The following is a 17,525-nucleotide window of genomic DNA, read 5'->3' as shown; positions in this document are numbered from 1 at the left end:
AAGAACATAAGAGAAGCCATGTTGGATCAGGCCAGTGGCCCATCCAGTCCAACACTCTGCATCACATAAGAACATAAGTGAAGCCATGTTGGATAAGGCCAGTGGCCCCTCCAGTCCAACACTCTGTGTCACATAAGAAGAAGAAGAAGAATTGCAGATTTATATCCCGCCCTTCTCCCTGAATCAGAGACTCAGAGCGGCTTACAATCTCCTATGTCTTCTCCCCTCACAACAGACACCCTGTGAGGTGGGTGGGGCTGGAGAGGGCTCTCACAGCAGCTGCCCTTTCAAGGACAACCTCTGCCAGAGCTATGGCTAACCCAAGGCCATTCCAGCAGGTGCAAGTGGAGGAGTGGGGAATCAAACCTGGTTCTCCCAGATAAGAGTCCGCACACTTAACCACTACACCAAACTGGCTACAAACATAAGAGAAGCCATGTTGGATCAGGCCAGTGGCCCATCCAGTCCAACACTCTGTGTCACATAAGAACACAAGAGAAGCGCTGTTCATTGAATGCCTACGAGTTCTTGTATTGTGAGAAAGAGAGAAAAGGACTTCTTTCCCTGTCTTCTCTATCTCATGCATAATCTTGTAAACCTCTATCATGTCAACCCGCAGTCGACGTTTCTCCAAGCGAAAGAGCCCCAAGTTTTAACCTTTCTTCATAGGGAAAGTGCTCCAGCCCTTTAATCATTCTAGTTGCCCTTTCCTGCATTTTTCCGAATGCTATAATATCTCTTTTGAGGTGCGGTGACTAGAAATGTACACAGTACTCCAAATGAGGTCACACCGTCAGTTTATACAGGGGCATGATGATACTGGCTGATTTGTTTTCATTTCCCTTCCTAATAATTCCCAGCATGGCGTTGGCCTTTTTTATTGCAATCGCACACTGTCTTGACATCTGCGGGTATGTGGGGCTCTGGGGGTGGCCTGTTTTTTGAGGTAGAGGTGCCAAATTTGCAACATAATATCCAGTGCCTCTCCCCAAAGTTCTCTCCAATTTTCAGAAAGATTGGACCAGGGAGTCCAATTCTATGAGCCCCTAAAGAAGGTGCCCCTATCCTTCATTATTTCCAATGGAGGGATGGCATTTAAAAGGTGTGCGGTTGCTTTCAATGGTGTGGCAAAACTCCCTTTGGAGTTCAATGATGCTTGTCACAACCTTACTCCTGGCTGCACCCCATGTCTCCTAGCTCCACCTCCAACGTCTCCAGGCTCCACCCACAAAGTCCCCAGATATTTCTTGAATTGGACTTGGCAAACCTACCACACACACACTGTACAGTGTACTGTTATTATCTATGCACTGGATTTCCTCTCACATCTGTCCTTCTGATGGTTGGATGCCCAACACAGATGGAAGGTTTTATTCACTGACAACTCCCAAGAAAGATGGCAGTTTCCCTGCACCAATGAAATTAGCTGAAGCACACCCTGCACGCTTTTCCCTTGTGAGTGCTCCAACGATGGGAAGGGATTGCTTGCATGCAGGGCTTTTTTTGTAGCAGGAACTCCTTTGCATATTAGGCCCCACCCCCCTGATGCAGCCAACCCTCCAAGAGCTTACAGGGCTCTTGGTACAGGGCCTAATGTAAACTCCAGGAGGATTGGCTACATCATGTAAACTCCAGGAGAACTGGCTACATCATGGAGGCTACATCATTGGCTACATCATGGAGGTGTGGCCTAATATGCAAAAGAGTTCCTGCTACCAAAAAAAATCCTGTTTCTATGTTTCTTAGCTCTCAACCCAACATCAGATCATGGGACTCAAAATAACAGGCAGTCCTTCAGGTGCAGCTTAAATATTTAGCAAGGAGGCATTGCTGCATTCCCTCAAAAACACAAAACCACACTTACCACCGACGTCCAAGTCCGCTTTGTAATGAATGTTGTGAGTGTGCATTGGTCCCAGCACCAGCTCCTGAACCTGGTTCCCAAAGTCCGCAGCGTCGTCGAAGAAGAGAGACGTCAGGATATACCCGCTGGCGTGCATCGAGACGGCAACCGCTCCGTTTTGATGAAACACAAAATCCCAGATGTAGTCTTGGTTCCCTATTACAGAGATGGACCGGAAGACTAGGACGGAATCGACTAACCCTCCGTAAAATGCAGAGGCTAAGTGGTCATAATGGCGTCGTACTGGAACGTCAGCGTTTTGTTCAAAGATGCAGATAGAGTCTTTGCGAGTGATTGGCTTTGAGGAATCAAGGAGATAGTGCTGGTCCAAATAGGTCGCTAAATGAGGACAATCAACGCCCCGGGTAAGGTTGAGAGCCTCCTTCCCAAGGGCAGAGCTTAGGTCCATGTACCTGGTTACCATCAGCCCTGGACTATTGGACCCGTAGAGGGCAGACGCGTCTTGCACGCTTAATTCATAGGCTATCCTCTCGCCCTTAAACCTAACGTCAAAGACACGTGGTCCTCTGTTGGCTTCCATGCCAAAGGTGAATCTCCAAGACATAAAGGTGACTTGGTTGTCCCTGAGGCAATATCGTGGGCCACGAGGTTCATATTGCAGAGGGCCTGGCCACTTGGGTGGGACCTTTGGTTTCAAGGACGCGTACCCGCCATCTTGAGGAGCTTTCTTCACTTTGGCCACTTCCACTTTCCCCTCGTTGAATTGTCTTTCGAGGTCTTCCATGTCCTTAAAGTACTGCCCGTTATAGAACACCTTCAGCACTTTCCACTCAGAAGCATTCAAGCTGCTAACATTGACTTGCACCTCCAGCCCAATCGGATGCAGGTAAGCGCCGGAAACATTCTGGAATTGAGCCACCCAAACGTTCCTGTCTCCAGATTTAAACCCCGGCGGCGCAGCCAGGATCCCCACGAGGTCGGTTCCATTACAATCGAACACCCTGTGCATAAAATTTGGAGCTTCGGAAAAATTCTTGTTCACGAACATATTGATTTCTTTCCTCTCGTTTTCCGTAAAAAAACGTCGATGGTATGGCAGCTTCCCTCCGTACTTCTCCTTTGTGATGTCTTTGTGACAGTTTGGCTTTGGAAGAGGACCCACGACGTATTCGGTGATGTTTGGCTCCTTTTGGTTTCCAAAATGGACCACAGCCAGAGCTTCTCGTGTGGGTTTTCTCCCTCTGTGGTCCAGGAATTGCAGTACCTCTGCTTTAGGGGGAAGATGGAGAGCAATGGAATAAATGCTGTTGTTTGATGGCTTGGCTTCACAGGGTTCCACTAAAGGCACTCCAAGTTTGTCCCACAAGTATTTCTTCACTTGTACCATCTCTTCTGGAGTTAGATCAGCAAAGACCAAGCTTGGTTTATCGTGGCCTCCTTTGTTCACACACAAATCCTGGTGCTGGCTCTCACAAACGGGGGGCTTCTTTTGTGTCATTTGGAATATCCAGCCTAAGATTAAAACCGTCGCTGTGCATAGCGCTAGGAGCGCACAAACCAATTTTGTGTTCATTTTCAGCATAGCTGGTTCCTGGGGTTTGTCAAGCGGTTAGGAGAATGCGGACTGAAGCAGCATTTAAAGAGCGAGACGACGATAATGCCTGAATTAGGGGAGGAGACCTTTTATGGGAATGAGTTTCATACCTGTGTTATTTCCTTGATCTAACAGATTCCTCCTATTCAGTGCATCTCAAAAGCTTTGAACAAAGAACTCAACAGTGCCCTCCCACATTAAACTACTCTTTGGACAAGTTCAAGAGCAAATTGTAATGAGTTACAGGTTACACACGTAGATCATATCTAAAGTAGACTGATGTAAATACAGGAAAGGTGATGCCAGATAGAGAAACATTGTCTGGGAGAGGAAATGTTGCAGCAATTTTCCTTAAAATGAATCGAATGGAAGTCCGAGTTGAACCTTCTATGGGTAGATTCTTTTTCGCAAAAGCACTACTTTCTTTTGAAAGAAGAAGAAGATATAGGATTTCTATCCTGCCCTATACTCAGAATCACAGAGTCTCAGAGCGGTCACAATTTCCTTTACCTTTCCCAGACAACAGACACCCTGTGAGGTAGGTGGGGCTGAGAGAGCTCTCACGCCCGCTGCCTTTTCAAGGACAACTCCTACAAGAGCTATGGCTGGCCCAAGGCCAATCCAGCAGCTGCAAGTGGAGGAAGAAAAAGAAGACGACCCTTCTCTCTGAATCAGATACTCAGAGCGGCTTACAATCTCTTATATCTTCTCCCCCCCCACAACAGACACCCTTTGAAGTGAGTGGGACTGAGAGGGCTCTCACAGCAGCTGCCCTTTCAAGGACAACCTCTGTGAGAGCCATGGCTGACCCGAGGCCATTCCAGCAGCTGCAAGTGGAGGAGTGGGGGAATCAAACCCGGTTCTCCCAGATAAGAGTCCATGCACTTAACCACTACACCAAACTGGCTCTCTGGAAGGCCGTCAGTCAGAAAGGACAAACTGGAAGGCCATTAGCTGTATTAAAATTCTGGAAGAAATACCAGTTGACACAAATGGAATCCCTTAGCAAACTTAGCAACCTAGTATTAAGTAAGGATAAAATTTGCTCTGATTTCATTAACTACATCATTTCTCGGTATACAATTCCAGACGATCTATCGCGAGCCTCAGGAGATAATCATGAATTGCATCAATGGGTGTTTAATGAGGACGCCAAAGTAGACTATTCACTAATTATTCAGACAAGATCTGCCCCATGGTATAAAGATATAAAGAAGGACCACCTAAGATCCGCGAATCTGGCAAATATTACTGTGTACAAACTTAGATCAGCATTTGCAGCTCTGCGGTTTGAGACCATGCCAACAGAATTTCTCCTGGGGCGAAACGCTAAAACAGCGTCCCCCAACCTCTTTGGAACCAGGGACCAGTTTTGTGGAAGACAATTTTTCCACGGACTTGGAGGGGTGGGGTGGGGGGGGAAATGGTTTCGGGATGATACAACTGTGCACTTTAGTTCTATTAGTTGATGTGGCGGTTAAGTGTGCGGACTCTTATCTGGGAGAACCAGGTTTGATTTCTCACTCCTCCACTTGCAGCTGCTGGGATAGGGTTGCCAAGTCCAATTTAAGAAATATCTGGGGACTTTGGGGGTGGAGCCAGGAGACTTTGGGGGTGGAGCCAGGAGACATTAGGGATGGAACCAAGATCAAGGCTGTGACAAGCATAATTGAACTCCAAAGGGAGTTCTGGCCCTCACGTTGAAAGGGACGGCACACCTTTTCAATGCCTTCCTTCCACAGGAAATAATGAAGGATAGGGGCACCCCCTGGTCCAATCTTTTTGAAACTTGGGGGGTATTTTGGGGAGACGTTCTAGATGCTGTACTGAAAATTTGGTGCCTCTACCTCAAAAAACATCCCCCCCCCAGAGCCCCAGATACCCGCGGATCAATTCTCCATTATTTTCTATGGGAATAAATCTCCCTAGGGAATAATAGTTCCCAGCAGACATTTCCCTCCCCTCCCCCCGCTTTCTGACGACCCTGAAGTGGGGGGAGGGCTTCCAAACCAGGGGATCCCCTGCCCCCAACTGGGGATTGGCAACCCTATGCTGGGATGGGCTTGGGTCAGCCATAGCTCTTGCAGAGTTGTCCTTGAAAGGGCAGCTTCTGTGAAAGCTCTCTCAGTCCCACTGACCTCACAGGGTGTTTGTTGTGGGGGAGGAAAGTAAAGGAGATTGTGACAGCTCTGAGATTCAGAATGGAGGGCAGGATATAAATCCAGTGTCTTCTTCTTTTTCTTCTTCTTCCTCTTCTTCTTCTTACTACTACTATATTGTAATATATAATGAAATAATTATACAACTCATAGCCCGGTTGCTAACAGGCCATGGACCAGTAGCTTTAGAGAAGGTGCAGAGAAGGGCAACTAGAATGATTAAAGGGCTGGAGCACTTTCCCTATGAAGAAAGGTTGAAACGCTTGGGATTCTTTAGCTTGGAGAAACGTCGACTGCGGGGTGACATGATAGAGGTTTACAAGATAATGCATGGAATGGAGAAAGTAGAGAAAGAAGTACTTTTCTCCCTTTCTCACAAATACAAGAACTCGTGGGCATTCGATGAAATTGCTGAGCAGACAGGTTAAAACGGATAAAAGGAAGTACTTCTTCACCCAAAGGGTGATTAACATGTGGAATTCACTGCCACAGGAGGTGGTGGCGGCCACAAGTATAGCCACCTTCAAGAGGGGTTTAGATAAAAATATGGAGCAGAGGTCCATCAGTGGCTATTAGCCACAGTGTATGTGTGTATATAACATTTTTTGCCACTGTGTGACACAGAGTGTTGGACTTGATGGGCCGTTGGCCTGATCCAACATGGCTTCTCTTATGTTCTTATGTTCTTATGATATGGATCAGCTAGCACTTCTGTTCGCAGATGTTGACTCTACAGTCATTTCCAGATTGTTTCTGGGCTTTATCTGCATCCAGTTGGATTGGAGATGCAACTGGATGTTAGAAGCTTGAACGTTTCTGAGTGGAAAGTACTGAATGTGTTCTATAATGGACCGTGGGAGGGCTTCTAGTGTCCTGGCCCAACCGGTGAACTTCCTGATTGCACCTGGTTTTTTTGGCCACTGTGTGACACAGAGCGTTGGACCGGATGGGCCATTGGCCTGATCCAACATGGCTTCTCTTATGTTCTTATGTGACACAGAGTGTTGGACTGGAGGGGCCACTGGCCTGATCCAACATGGCTTCTCTTATGTTCTTATGTGACACAGAGTGTTGGACTGGAGGGGCCACTGGCCTGATCCAACAGGGCTTCTCTTATGTTCTTATGTGACACAGAGTGTTGGATTGGATGGGCCATTGGCCTGATCCAACAGGGCTTCTCTTATGTTCTTATGTGACACAGAGTGTTGGACCGGATGGGCCATTGGCCTGATCCAACATGGCTTCTCTTATGTTCTTATGTGTGACACAGAGTGTTGGACTGGATGGGCCACTTATGTCCGGGGCAGTGATGTTCTGTATTCTTGGTGTTTGGGAGGGGCAACAGTGGGAGGGCTTCTAGTGTCCTGGCCCCACTGGTGGACCCCCTGATGGCCCCTGGTTTTTTTGGCCATTGTGTGACACAGAGTGTTGGACTGGATGGGCCACTGGCCTGATCTAACATGGCTTCTCTTATGTTCTTGTGTCTGTGGCAGAGATGCTCTGTATTCTCGGTGCTTGTGGGGGGCAACAGTGGGAGGGCTTCTAGTGTCCTGGCCCCACTGGTGGACCTCCTGATGGCACCTGGTTTTTTGGCCACTGTGTGACATAGAGTGTTGGACTGGATAGGCCATTGGCCTGATCCAACATGACTTCTCTTATGTTCTTATGTCTGGGCCAGTGATGCTCTGTATTCTTGGTGCTTGGGAGGGGCAACAGTGGGAGGGCTTCTAGTGTCCTGGCCCCACTGGTGGACCTCCTGATGGCAACTGGGTTTTTGGCCACTGTATGACAGAGTGTTAGACTGGATGGGCCACTGGCCTGATCCAGCATGTCTTCTCTTATGTTCTTAACCTGAGCAGGTGAATAATAAAGTGGATGTATGCTGAAAGCCACCTGGAGTATTGTGGTCAGTTTTGGGCACCGCATTTTAAGAAGGATATAGACAAGCTGGAACAGGTCCAGAAGAAGATGATGAAGATGGAAAGGGGTCTGGAGACCTATGAAGAAAGGTTGAAGGAGCTGGGCATGTTTAGCTTGGAGAGGAGGTGGCTGAGAGGTGATAGGATCACCATCTTCAAGTATTTGCAGGGCTGTCATATAGAGGATGGTGTGGAATTGTTTTCTGTGACCCCAGAAGGTAGGACTATAACCAATGGGTTGAAATTAAATTAGAAGAGTTTCCGGTTCAACATGAGGAAGAACATCCTGACCGTCAGAGCAGTTCCTCAGTGGAACAGGCTTCCTCCTCGGGAGGTGGCGGGCTCTCCTTCCTTGGAGGTTTTTCAACAGAGGCTAGATGGCCACCTGACAGCAATGAGGATCCTGTGAATTTAGGGGAAGTGTTTGTGAGTTTCCTGCATTGTGCAGGGGGTTGGACTAGATGACCCTGGAGGTCCCTTCCAAGTCTATGATTCTAAGACCAGCTGCAAATTTTCTGCTCCCCCATGATGCTAAAAAAGCAGACTTCTCACCTCCGAGTCAGGAGAAAAAGAGGAAGTCACATAGGTTGTGGTGAAAGACATGTGCCAGCAACGTTCCAGAAGATCTGTGAACCAAGGGACCACCCTACCCGGTCACAGGACCGTGTGGCAAGATCACCGCAAGGCACAAACGGATGGGTGCCGTAGATCACCATATACGGCAAGACTTTATGACAGGAAGAGATTGGACTATAAAACCTGCAACTGCCTAAGGAAAGACCTCCCTTGAAGATTTCTCCTTGAAGATTTTGCTTTATAGGACTGCTTATGTGTAACTGGAAACTCGGTGGCATTTCTATCTTATCTTACCGTTCTCAGTGTTTGTATTGTTTATGTAATTAATGCCTACCACAAAGAGACAGATATTCACAGCGATTCACAGACGTAGTTGACCAGCTTCCAGGTTTGTGGTGAAGGCAACTACGGCTCTCTGTAGATCAACTCCCTTGCCCAGCAAAGGACTCTATTGGTCTTTTATCCCAAACACAAGGGCCATTTTGTTAAGTGACACCAGAAAAGGCCCACAGGTATCTGCGCGGGTCATTTTGTAGAAAAAGAGGTGCCGGAGTTCATTAGCACAATAGCATGCTTGGGTCTCTTTAGCTGGGAGAAATGTCGACTGCGGAGTGACATGATAGAGGTTGACAAGATTATGCATGGGATGGAGAAAGTAGAGAAAGACGTCCTTTTCTCCCTTTCTCACAATACGAGAACTCGTGGGCATTCGATGAAATCGCAGAGCAGTCAGGTTAAAACGGATAAAAGGAAGTCCTTCTTCACCCAAAAGGTGATTAACATGTGGAATTCACTGCCACAGGAGGTGGTGGCAGCCACAAGCGTAGCCAACTTCAGGAAGGGATTGGATAAAAATATGGAGCTATTAGCCACAGTGTATTGTTGGAACTGTCTGGGGCAGTGGTATTCTGTATTCTTGGTGCTTGGGAAGGGGGCAAAGTGGAAGGGCTTCTAGCCCCAATTGTGAACCTCCTGATGGCACTTGGGGTTTTGTTTTGTTTTTGGCCACTGTGTGACACAGAGTGTTGGACTGGATGAGCCACTGGCCTGATCCAACACGGCTTCTCTTATGTTCTTAGGTGACACAGAGTGTTGGACTGGAGGGACCATTGGCCTGATCCAACATGGCTTCTCTTATGTTCTTTGTGACACAGAGCGTTGGACTGGAGGGGCCATTGGCCTGATCCAACATGGCTTCTCTTCTGTTCTTATGTGACACAGTGTTGGACTGGATGGGCCACTGGCCTGATCCAACATGGCTTCTCTTATGTTCTTCTGTGACACAGATTGTTGGACTGGATGGGACACTGGCCTGATCCAACAGGGCTTCTCTTATGTTCTTATGTGACACAGAGTGTTGGACTGGATGGGCCATTGGCCTGATCCAACATGGCTTCTCTTATGTTCTTATGTGACACAGAGTGTTGGACTGGAGGGGCCACTGGCCTGATTCAACATGGCTTCTCTTATGTTCTTATGTGACACAGAGTGTTGGACTGGAGGGGCCACTGGCCTGATCCAACAGGGCTTCTCTTATGTTCTTCTGTGACACAGATTGTTGGACTGGATGGGACACTGGCCTGATCCAACATGGCTTCTCTTATGTTCTTCTGTGACACAGAGTGTTGGACTGGATGGTGCATTTGCCTGATCCATCATGGCTTCTCTGATGTTCTTATGTTTCTGTTCGTATTTGCATAGTCCACACACCCCTGACATCCCCGGAAGGTGTAATAAATTATATCAGCTCGGCATCTACCACAAAAGGCTTCTTCAATTATAATTCTCATAATAAAAACGTTACCCCCATCATACTTTTAAAATTGCTTTCTCCTGTGTGGCCACAGCGGCAGGATGAAGATTTCCATCTGTCTGCTTTCTATGTTTTGGCTATTTCCCCATTTCCTGTGGGGAGAAATATTAGAAAGTTTGTCAGATCTTAGAGTTCAGCAAAATCCTCACAGGGCATTTGAACAATGGAGTCCAGAAGCAATTATTTGAGGGGCGGCGGAGGTGAGAAAGAAAGCACAGTAAAATGTAGGGCTTCTTGGGAAAGTAAAGTAAAGGTCCCCTGTGCAAGCACCAGTCGTTTCCGACGTTGGGATGATGTCGCTTTCACGTTTCACGGCAGACTTTTTTAATGGGGTGGTTTGCCATTACCTTCCCCAGTCATCTACGCTTCCCCCCCCCCTCCAGAAAGTTGGGAACTCGTTTTACCGACCTCGGAAGGATGGAAGGCTGAGTCAACCTCGAGCCGGCTACCTGAAAACCCAGCTTCCGCCGGGGATCGAACTCGTGAGCAGAGATTAGGACGGCAGCTTTAACACTCTGTGCCACGGGGCTCTTAGGGTGTCTGGAGCTCTTGCCTAAAACGGGGCCTGGGCATCTGCGATTCCACCTGCTCACCTCCCGTGCAGATTGTATTCCCCGCGACTGATGAGTACTGCAGACGAAAAGTTCATCCTTACATTTATAGGTGGTATCGAAGCAGTCTGTTTTTAAGCTTTGCGCTGCTTTGCTGGATGGTGGCGGAAGGCAGGAAGGCCTGGTGTGGCTTTGTCCACGGGGTTGCAAAGAGCCGGACTCGACGGTGCGACTGAACAACAACAAAGTGCTTTGCTGTTCTCCTCCTATTCTCCTTTCTAAAGGAATGATCATGGTGGCCCAATGAGATTTTAAAAGAGGTGTTTTAGGGCAGGGGTCCCCAACCCCAGAAGAGCCCGTGGCGCAGAGTGGTAAAGCTGCAGTACTGCAGTTGGAGCCCTCTGAGTTCGATCCCGGCGGAAGCTGGGTTCGGGTAGCCGGCTCGAGGTTGACTCAGCCTTCCATCCTTCCGAGGTCGGTCAAAGGAGTCCCCAGCTTGCTGGGGGGAAAGTGTAATGACCGGGGAAGGCAATGGCAAACCACCCTGTAAAAGGTCTGCTGTGAAAACGTCGTGAAAGCAACATCACCCCATAGTTGGAAACGACTGGTGGTTACACAGGGGACTACCTTTACCTTGTAAGAGCCCCGTGGTACAGAGTGGTGAAGCTGCAGTACTGCAGTCCTAGGTTCTGCTCATGACCTGAGTTCGATCCTGGCGGAAGCTGGGGTTTCAGGTAGCCGGCTCGAGGTTGACTCAGCCTTCCCTCCTTCCCAGGTCAAAGGAGTCCCCAGCTTGCTGAGGGGAAAGTGTCGATGACGGGGGAAGGCAAGGGCAAACCACCCCGTAAAAAGTCTGCCGTGAAAAAGTTGTGAAAGCAACGTCACCCCAGTGTTGGAAACGACTGGTGCTTGCACAGGGGACTACCTTTATCTTTTTACCCCAACCCCTGGTCCACGGACAATGGTCTCAGAGAATCAGAGCCGTCACAATATCCTTTTCCTCCCCCCCCCCCCCCATGGACATCCTGTGAGGAGGGTGAGGCTGACAGAGCTCTTGCAGCAGCTGCCCTTTCAAGGACAACTCCTACGAGTTGGGCCAGTTTGGTGTAGTGGTTAAGTGTGCGGATTCTTATCTGGGAGAACCGGGTTCAATTCCCCACTCCTCCATCTGCACCTGCTGGAGTGGCCTAGGGTCAGCCATAGCTCTGGCAGAGGTTGTCCTTGGAAGGGCAGCTGCTCTGAGACCCCTCTCAGTCCCACCCACCTCACAGGGTGTCTGTTGTGGGGGGAGAAGATAAAGGAGATTGTGAGCCGCTCTGATTCTCTGATTCAGAGAGAAGGGCAGGGTATAAATCTGCAATCCTTCTTCTGGGTGGAGGGCGGAATATACCGTAACTCCAATGTCATCATTGTCGTCGGCGTCTTCTTCTTCTTCTAGTTTGGTGTAGTGGTGAAGTGCGCGGACTCTTATCTGGGAGAACCGGGTTTGATTCTCCCACACCTCCACTTGCACCCGCTGGAATGGCCTTGGGTCAGCCATAGCTCTGGCAGAGGTTGTCCTTGAAAGGGCAGCTGCTGTGAGAGCCCTCTCCCCAAAATGCCCTCTAAGTGTCACAGGGTGTCTGTTGTGGGGGGAGAAGATACTGGAGATCGTAAGCCGCTCTGAGTCTCTGATTCAGAGAGAAAGGCAGGGTATAAATCTACGTTCTTCTTCTTGGGCTGCAAGTGTGAGCATCAGCCTCGTGGAAAAATGGGCGTAAAGAAGTCTCCTATCCCTGCTACTGAGAGAGAGAGGGGTGCTAAGCAATGACTGTGTTTCATGTGTGTCGGGGAGAACCATATCATCAGTGAATGCCCCAGGGGAGCACAGAACCCCGCTACAGCTCTGAAGAAAGAGGACTCAAAGAAAAAGAAACCAGGAGCCAAGAAAGAAAAAGGAGGGACATTGGCTCTGCTCAACTTCATCGCCTGTGCACGGACTCTTATCTGGGAGAACCGGGTTTGATTCCCCACTTGCAGCTGCTGGAATGGCCTTGGGTCAGCTGTAGCTCTCTCAGGAGTTGTTCTTGAAAGGGCAGCTTCTGTCGGAGCCCTCTCAGCCCCACCCGCCTCACAGGGTGTCTGTTGTGGCTGAGGAAGGGAAAGGAGATTGCGAACCACTCTGAGACTCTTGGCACCTGTGATGTAGTGTTTTGGTGTAGTGGTTAAGTGCACAGATTCTTATCTGCGAGAACCAGGTTTGATGCCTCACTTCCAGCTGCTGGAATGGCCTTGGGTCAGCCGTAGCTCTCTCAGGAATTGTCCTTGAAAGGGCAGCTTCTGTCGGAGCCCTCTCAGCCCCACCTGCCTCACAGGGTGTCTGTTGTGGGGGAGGAAGGGAAAGGAGATTGTAGGTCGCTCTGAGACTCTGTCCTTGAAAGGGCAGCTTCTGGGAGAGCTCTCTCAGCCCCACCCACTGCACGGGGTGTCTGTTGTGGGGGAGGAAGGGAAAGGAGATTGTAGGCTGCTCTGAGACTCTGTCCTTGAAAGGGCAGCTTCTGGGAGAGCTCTCTCAGCCCCACCCGCCTCACAGGGTGTCTGTTGTGGGGGAGGAAGGGAAAGGAGATTGTGAACCACTCTGAGACTCTTGGCACCTGTGGTGTAGTGTTTTGGTGTAGTGGTTAAGTGCACAGATTCTTATCTGCGAGAACCAGGTTTGATTCCTCACTTGTAGCTGCTGGAATGGCCTTGGGTCAGCTGTAGCTCTCTCAGGAGTTGTCCTTGAAAGGGCAGCTTCTGTCAGAGCCCTCTCAGCCCCACCCCCCTCACAGGGTGTCTGTTGTGAGGGAGGAAGGGAAAGGAGATTGTAGGCCGCTCTGAGACTCTGTCCTTGAAAGGGCGGCTTCTGAGAGAGCCCTCTCAGCCCCACCCCCCTCACAGGGTGTCTGTTGTGAGGGAGGAAGGGAAAGGAGATTGTAGGCCGCTCTGAGACTCTGTCCTTGAAAGGGCGGCTTCTGAGAGAGCCCTCTCAGCCCCACCCCCCTCACAGGGTGTCTGTTGTGAGGGAGGAAGGGAAAGGAGATTGTAGGCCGCTCTGAGACTCTGTCCTTGAAAGGGCGGCTTCTGAGAGCGCCCTCTCAGCCCCACCCCCCCTCACAGGGTGTCTGTTGTGAGGGAGGAAGGGAAAGGAGATTGTAGGCCACTCTGAGATTCTTTCCTTGAAAGGGCAGCTTCTGGGAGAGCTCTCTCAGCCCTACCCGCCTCACAGGGTGTCTGTTGTGGGGGAGGAAGGGAAAGGAGATTGTGAGCCGCTCTGAGACTCTTCGGAGTGGAGGGCAGGATATAAATCCAGTATCTTCATCTACCTCACAGGGTGTCTGTTTTGGGGGAGGAAGGGAAAGGAGATTGTGAGCCACTCTGAGACTCTTCGGAGTGGAGGGCGGGATATAAATCCAGTATCTTCATCTACCTCACAGGGTGTCTGTTGTGGGGGAGGAAGGGAAAGGAGATTGTGAACCACTCTGAGACTCTTGGCCCTTGTGGTGTAGTGTTTGGTGTAGTGGTTAAGTGCACAGATTATCTGGGAGAACCAGGTTTGATTCCTCACTTGCAGCTACTGGAATGGTCTTGGGTCAGCTGTAGCTCTCTTAAGAGTTGTTCTTGAAAGGGCAGTTTCTGTGATAGCTCTCTCAACCCCACCTACCTCACAGGTTGTTTGCTGTGGGGGAGGAAGGGTAAGGAGATTGTGACAGCTTCAGAGCGAAGGGAGGGAAATAAATCCAATTTCTTCATCTTTTATGCATTTCATAAATGAAGTCTTGAGGGAAATTTTTGTATAAGGGGGCGGTAGTTTACCTTGCCGATGTGTTAATTATAGTCCAACCATCTTGATTTGTATGTTAAATTGGTTTCGGAGGTGCTAAAAGCCCTGTGTGAACACAAGCTTTTTGCGAAATTGTCTAAGTGCGAGTTTCACAAAACGGAACTAGACTAGCAGGGCTATCGGGTGTCGGGGTATGGTTTAGGGATGGGCCAAGCTAAAGTAAGAGCTGTGACAGATTGGGCCTCGCCACGTATGAGAGAATGACTTCAATCTTTCCTTGGTTTCGCAAATCTCTACATAAATGTTATTAAAGACTTTGCTCAACTAGCTCTAGCATCGACTGATTTGTTAGAGACGAAAGGGAAGTTAAAAAACCCAGCGCAGAACTTCATTGTACTGACAACTGCCCAAGTCCTTTAAGAGGCTCAAATCCCTTTTTACTTCTGAGCCCATCCTAAAGCATCCCAACGAAACAAAGAAATTTGTTGTCCAATGCAATGCCAGTGAAGAAGAAGAAGATATTGGATTTATATCCCGCCCTCCACTCCAAAGAGTCTCAGAGCGGCTCACAATCTCCTTTCCCTTCCTCCCCCACAATAGACACGCTGTGAGGTAGATGAAGATATTGGATTTATATCCCGCCCTCCACTCCGAAGAGTCTCAGAGCGGCTCACAATCTCCTTTCCCTTCCTCCCCACAACAAACACCCTGTGAGGTAGATGAAGATATTGGATTTATATCCCGCCCTCCACTCCGAAGAGTCTCAGAGCGGCTCACAATCTCCTTTACCTTCCTCCCCCACAACAGACACCCTGTGAGGTAGATGAAGATATTGGATTTATATCCCGCCCTCCACTCCGAAGAGTCTCAGAGCGGCTCACAATCTCCTTTCCCTTCCTCCCCACAACAAACACCCTGTGAGGTAGATGAAGATATTGGATTTATATCCCGCCCTCCACTCCGAAGAGTCTCAGAGCGGCTCACAATCTCCTTTCCCTTCCTCCCACACAACAGACACCCTGTGAGGTGGGTGGGGCTGGAGAGGGCTCTCCCAGCAGCTGCCCTTTCAAGGACAACCTCTGCCAGAGCTACGGCTGACCCAAGGCCATTCCAGCAGCTGCAAGGGGAGGAGTGGGGAATCGAACCCGGTTCTCCCAGATAAGTGTCGGCACACTTAACGACTATACCAAACTGGCCCAAGGGGGTAGGGTGGTCCTACAAGAGGGGGACGATGGACAGCTTCATAGCTGTGCTTACATATCAGAAACATTCAGTGCCACCAAACAGAACTGGTTAGTGTGGGATAAAGAAGTGAGAAGTGCCTTGGTATGGAAGTATGTAAGGACGGCTGGAAGTATGTAAGGCACCATTCCAGGTTTGTGTATTGATTTATGTATATGCGTTTTTTAAATATGATGTTTTATTGCACAGTTTAGAGAAAGCCTGGACAGCGAAAACGGGTTCTGAATTTCCGGATACCTTGTTTAGTGAGCCAGTTTGGCATAGTGGTGAAGTGCGCGGACTCTTATCTGGGAGAACTGCTTTTGATTCCCAACTCCTCCACTTGCAGCTGCTGGAATGGCCTTGGGGCAGCCAGAGCTCTGGCAGAGGTTGTCCTTGAAAGGGCAGCTGCTGTGAGAGCTCTCTCAGTCCTACCCACATCACAGGGTGTCTGGTGGTGGTGGTGGGGGAAGGGAAAGGAGATTGTGAGCCGCTCTGAGACTCCTGAGATTCAGAGTGAAGCCCAGCGTATAAATCTAATATCTTCTTGATAGCCAGTTTGGTGTAGTGGTGAAGTGTGCGGACTCTTATCTGGGAGAATTTGGGTCTGATTCCCCACTCCTCCACTTGCAGCTGCTGGAATGGCCTTGGGTCAGCCAGAGCTCTGGCAGAGGTTGTCCTTGAAAGGGCAGCTTCTGGGAGAGCCCTCTCAGCCCCACCCACCTCACAGGGTATCTGCTGTGGGGGAGGAAGGGAAAGGAGATTGTGAGCCGCTCTGAGACTCTTCGGAGTGGAGGGCGGGATATAAATCCAATATCTTCATCTACCTCACAGGGTGTCTGTTGTAGGGAGGAAGGGAAAGGAGATTGTGAGCCGCTCTGAGACTCTTCGGAGTGGAGGGCGGGATATAAATCCAATATCTTCATCTACCTCACAGGGTGTCTGTTGTGGGGGGAGGAAGGTAAAGGAGATTGTAAGCCGCTCTGAGTCTCTGAGATTCATAGTGGAGGGCAGGATATAAATCCAATACCATCTTCTTCCTCTTCTTCTTAGCTCTTATGCAGTAAAAATAGAAATCTTCCGTACGTCTAAGAATCTACATCGACCTTCTGACGTTTGCCTGTTCCCCTTGGCATTCCTAAGGTGGTCCTTTGTTCTGTTTGCTCCACAGGAGACTGGACCAGCACCTTCTATGAAACTGACTTAAGAAAAAAGGAAATTGCCTCTGTGGACTTTTAATATATATATATATATATATATATTCTTGATCTGGTTGGCCTCCCCAGTCAGCAATGTCACCTGTGCTATAAAATGGAAGAACATCTGCCGTCTCTATGGGATAACATCTTATCATGATGTGAGACAACCAAGTTGGGCAATAAGCGATGATATGGAAATTTTTGGAGTGCTGTTGAGTTGTTGGTTTATAAAATGTTTTTTTTTTGTTGTATTTTATTGTTTTTTCATACGTTGTACTCCGTCCTGAGCCCTATGGGGAACGAGCGGAATAGAAATACACTAATATAAACAAAATCAATAAAATAAAATATACATCATTAGGCATTTGGCTCTTCTGCTGACGTTTCGTTTGCCGTAAATATATTTTGGTAAGGCCAGTTATATTTTTGTGTTAGAGTAATCATTTGAAAGAGCCCCGTGGCGCAGAGTGGTAAAGCTGCGGTACTGCAGTCGGGGCCCTCTGCTCACGACCTGAGTTCGATCCCAGCGGAAGCTGGTTCAGGTAGCCGGCTCCAAGTCGACTCAGCCTTCCATCCTTCCGAGGTCGGTCAAAGGAGTCCCCAGCTTGCTGGGGGGAAAGTGTCGATGACTGGGGAAGGCAAGGGCAAACCACCCCGTCAAAAGTCTGCCGTGAAAACATTGCGAAAGCAACGTCACCCCAGAGTCGAAAACGACTGGTGCTTGCACAGGGGACGACCTTTACCTTTATTTGTGTCAGCTTTCAAAAGCACAATTGAGGTTCTGGGAGATGACATCAAGATTCCAGCGCTGACATCACAGTGGAATA

General features: G+C 49.0%; 1 protein-coding gene across 1 annotated transcript; it reads right to left on the bottom strand.

The window, feature by feature from the left end:
• Positions 1-1,805: 1,805 nt before the first annotated feature.
• Positions 1,806-3,362, bottom strand: LOC132567767 (primary amine oxidase, lung isozyme-like). The gene has a single exon (XM_060233458.1). The coding sequence runs from the start codon at positions 3,360-3,362 to the stop codon at positions 1,806-1,808; it is 1,557 nt and encodes a 518-aa protein (XP_060089441.1).
• Positions 3,363-17,525: the final 14,163 nt, after the last annotated feature.

The sequence above is a fragment of the Heteronotia binoei genome, chromosome 2 (genome assembly GCF_032191835.1).
Source record: "Heteronotia binoei isolate CCM8104 ecotype False Entrance Well chromosome 2, APGP_CSIRO_Hbin_v1, whole genome shotgun sequence".
In the NCBI taxonomy this organism is placed as follows: domain Eukaryota; kingdom Metazoa; phylum Chordata; class Lepidosauria; order Squamata; family Gekkonidae; genus Heteronotia; species Heteronotia binoei.
Note: the sequence above shows the minus strand (reverse complement) of the source record. Positions and strands in the feature narration are given on the sequence as shown.